The 3,616-nt window shown below is 38.7% G+C and overlaps 1 protein-coding gene across 1 annotated transcript; it reads left to right on the forward strand.

The window, feature by feature from the left end:
• Window positions 1-280: 280 nt before the first annotated feature.
• LOC133703088 (probable L-type lectin-domain containing receptor kinase S.7) lies at window positions 281-2,708 on the forward strand. Its single transcript, XM_062127505.1, has one exon. The coding sequence runs from the start codon at window positions 449-451 to the stop codon at window positions 2,438-2,440; it is 1,992 nt and encodes a 663-aa protein (XP_061983489.1). The 5' UTR covers window positions 281-448; the 3' UTR covers window positions 2,441-2,708.
• The last annotated feature ends 908 nt before the right edge of the window (window positions 2,709-3,616 follow it).

Raw genomic sequence — 3,616 nt, forward strand, 5'->3', positions numbered from 1 at the left:
TAATTAAATACATAATTTTCAAACCAATCTCAACTAAAAATATTTTTTATAAAATAACTTTTTTCAAACTATAACTATAATAATTAATAATTATAACAATACCAAAGAAACTCCAAGCAGAGTATGAATGAACAAATGAAAATCATCGGCATCTTTAAACGGTCTGTTGTCAAAAAGTCCACAAACTGATCCCCAAAGTGAGACCCACATCTGATTTCATTGTCATTTTGACGCCCATATAAATTATTCTTTCTTCCAACCACCCACGCTCCCATGTCTTTCAACCGCTTAAACCCCCATCTTCCCTTGGCAAGTCCTATAACTCGTCTTCAAGAAATCAAAAACAACAAGTCTACCGTTTAAGAGAAACAAATTTCTCTTTTTCCATTTTGAACTCGCTCTTAAAACTTTAACAAGAGAGACAAAACCCTATCAAGATTCAGTGACTATGAGTCCAAGAAAGATACAATTTTGCATCTTCCTCTTCATTCTCTTCAACTTGAAAGTTTCCCCTCTTGTGTTAGCAAGCAGTAGCAATGTAAGTTTTGAGTTCCCTTCTTTCAATCTCCGGAATCTCACTCTCCTTGGTGACTCTTATCTCCGGAATGGTGTCATTGGCCTCACCCGTGATGTCACGGTGCCTTCTTCAAGTTCAGGCACTGTAATCTACAACAACCCTGTTCCCTTTTTTGATCAAGAATCCAATACCACAGCTTCTTTCTCAACAAGGTTCAGTTTTTCTATCCTTGGTGTCAATGAAAACTCTTATGGTGATGGTTTGTCTTTTTTTCTCTCACAAGATAACCAAACTTTTGGTAGCCCTGGAGGGTACTTGGGTCTTGTTAATTCTTCTCAGTTGACCAAGAACAAGTTTGTAGCAATTGAGTTTGACACCAGGCTTGATGCCCATTTCAATGATCCAAATGACCACCATGTTGGTTTAGACATTGATAGCCTTAATTCAATCAAGACTGCTGATCCAATCTTGCAAGATATTGATTTGAAGAGTGGAGATTTGATCACATCTTGGATTGATTACAAGAATGATTTGAGGGTCTTGAAAGTCTATATGAGTTATTCAAGTTTGAAACCAGGAAATCCCATACTAACTGTAGACATCGATCTCTCTGAGTATCTTAAAAGGGATATGTATGTGGGGTTTTCAGGTTCTACAGAAGGAAGCACTGAGCTTCACTTGATTGCTAATTGGAGCTTTAGAACCTCTGGGTTCCTTCCTGTGAATCCAAATTCAAATCGTCACAATGTATCTGATAGTTCAGTGACTGTAACAACACCAGTTATTCCTATATCAAATGCTGCGAATAAACGTCACAAGAGACTTGGTTTGGGTCTTGGGATTGCTGGTCCGGCTTTCTTTTGTGCGTTCCTAGTGGCTTTTGGTTATTTTTCTGTGAGGAAGTGGCAGAAGATCAAAAGAGTCAAGAGCCTGAAAGCAGAGCTAGTGACAGGGCCAAAGGAATTCAGTTACAAAGAGTTGAAGATAGCCACAAGAGGGTTTCATTCAAGCAGAATAATAGGTAGAGGTGCATTTGGCAATGTCTACAAGGCCCTCTTCAACTCTTCGGGTACCCTTGCTGCGGTGAAAAGATCGAAGCATTCCCATGAAGGTAAAACTGAGTTCCTTGCTGAGTTGTCAATTATAGCATGCCTGAGGCACAAGAATTTGATTCCACTACTAGGTTGGTGCGTTGAGAAGGGTGAAGTGCTGCTTGTATATGAATTTATGCCATATGGGAGCCTTGATAGGATGCTATATGAAGAAGGTTCTGAGCTAGGAATATTTTTAAACTGGGCACATAGGCAAAAGATTGCAGTTGGCTTGGCCTCTTCGTTAACATATTTGCATCACGAATGCGAGCAGCAAGTCATTCATAGAGATATAAAGACTAGTAACATAATGCTGGATGGAAACTTAAATGCAAGGCTGGGTGATTTTGGATTGGCAAGGCTAATGGAGCACGACAAGAGTCCTGCATCAACGCTTACTGCTGGGACAATGGGATACTTAGCTCCTGAGTATCTTCATTATGGGAAAGCAACGGAGAAAACTGATGTTTTTAGTTATGGAGTGGTGATACTTGAACTGGTTTGCGGTAAGAGGCCCATTGAGAGAGAACCAGTCAGCCAAAAAATGGTGAATTTAGTTGACTGGGTATGGGGATTGTATGGTGAGGGAAATATAATTGAAGCAGCTGATCCTAGGTTGAATGGGGAGTTTGAAGAAGAAATGAGGAAGCTATTACTTGTGGGTTTGAGTTGTGCTAATCCGGACAGTACGGGGAGGCCTACGATGAGAAGAGTCCTTCAAATCCTCAATGGTGAGGCCGAGCCTATTGCTGTGCCGAGGAAGAAGCCGAGCCTCACATTCTCTTGCGGCCTTGCATTGACGCTTGAGGACATTTTTTCTAACTGTGATTAGTGTCATACCATGTTGCATATTATGGCTGACTCAAATTTTATTGATTGTTTTGATTCTTTGAATTCTTTTTGTTAAATTTGTTAGTTCATATTCAGCGATTAGAAAGTTTAGCTACGACATTTTAGGCCATAGTTCAAAACTATTGTATTGAACTGTGTGGTCTCTGCCACATCCTGGACATGTTATAGGACAAGTTCTTGCAAAACTTTGAATGTGTATTTGATCTCTACAGTAATCAAACAAGTATGCACTGGATTTTTTTCTCTTCCGATTTATCTTCTTCTAATTTTGGTGATGGTGTTCCATGAGTATAAAATTGATTTGCACATCCCCAAATGTTTCATTTCAAAATACATCTACTTCAGAATTGTTTGCATGGAGACTTTGTGAACGTTTAAGATGATTCTGATCGCCACACTGACCTGAACAGTGAGGAAAAGGGTTAAAATCAGCATCTTCCCTTACCAGCAAAAGCTATCAGTTGTCTTCCCTGCCTAAAGGTTCATTTAAATCTTAAAAAAAAAAAAACTTTCCTTTGTTAATTGTTATCATTTCTAGGCTGCAACCAGATCCCTTGAGAGAAGAATTTTTTTTTTTTGGAGCTGGATGAGATTATAGCGAGCGGGACAAAAACATGTTACTGAGCAAGATTACCTGTACCAATCTGCTTCTAAATAGCTGATCCCTCTGGACTTTGTAATGGAAATTTTAATGTGTCCTGAGGTCTCATGACTTCTTGATGGTATTGATCTGTAACACTGTTAGATAGGACCTCTGCCAATTGCTTGGATTAAACTATTGAAGAAATTCACTCCTTTTGTATTCTCCAATATTCTTCCACTTGAAACTTGATCCCCCTTTCTTTCTTTCTTTTTTCTTGCAAAATATTTAACAAGATATCCATCATGCTTCCATTGAAATATAGGACATCTAAACACAAAGGAAAAGAGAAAGTTAGATTTACAAAGGCTTACTCTGTTTGATGATGTGATCAAAGCAGATGCAGAGTTTAAGTGTGAGGCTGTGAGCAACAGATGAGAGTCTTTGGGGACCATCTTTTGGCCTTTAAAGGAAATGGTTGTGCACATTTCATACCACAGTCAACATCCTATCTGGTAATACTTTGTGAAGCCATATTTTTTATTTTCTTCTTTTTAATGTGTATCAGGTCATCGA

The sequence above is a fragment of the Populus nigra genome, chromosome 9 (assembly GCF_951802175.1).
Source record: "Populus nigra chromosome 9, ddPopNigr1.1, whole genome shotgun sequence".
Lineage (NCBI taxonomy): Eukaryota > Viridiplantae > Streptophyta > Magnoliopsida > Malpighiales > Salicaceae > Populus > Populus nigra.

Bases quoted from the DNA above. Each gene is read 5' to 3' on its own strand.
- LOC133703088 (XM_062127505.1), top strand. From the start codon at position 449: ATGAGTCCAAGAAAGATACAATTTTGCATCTTCCTCTTCATTCTCTTC.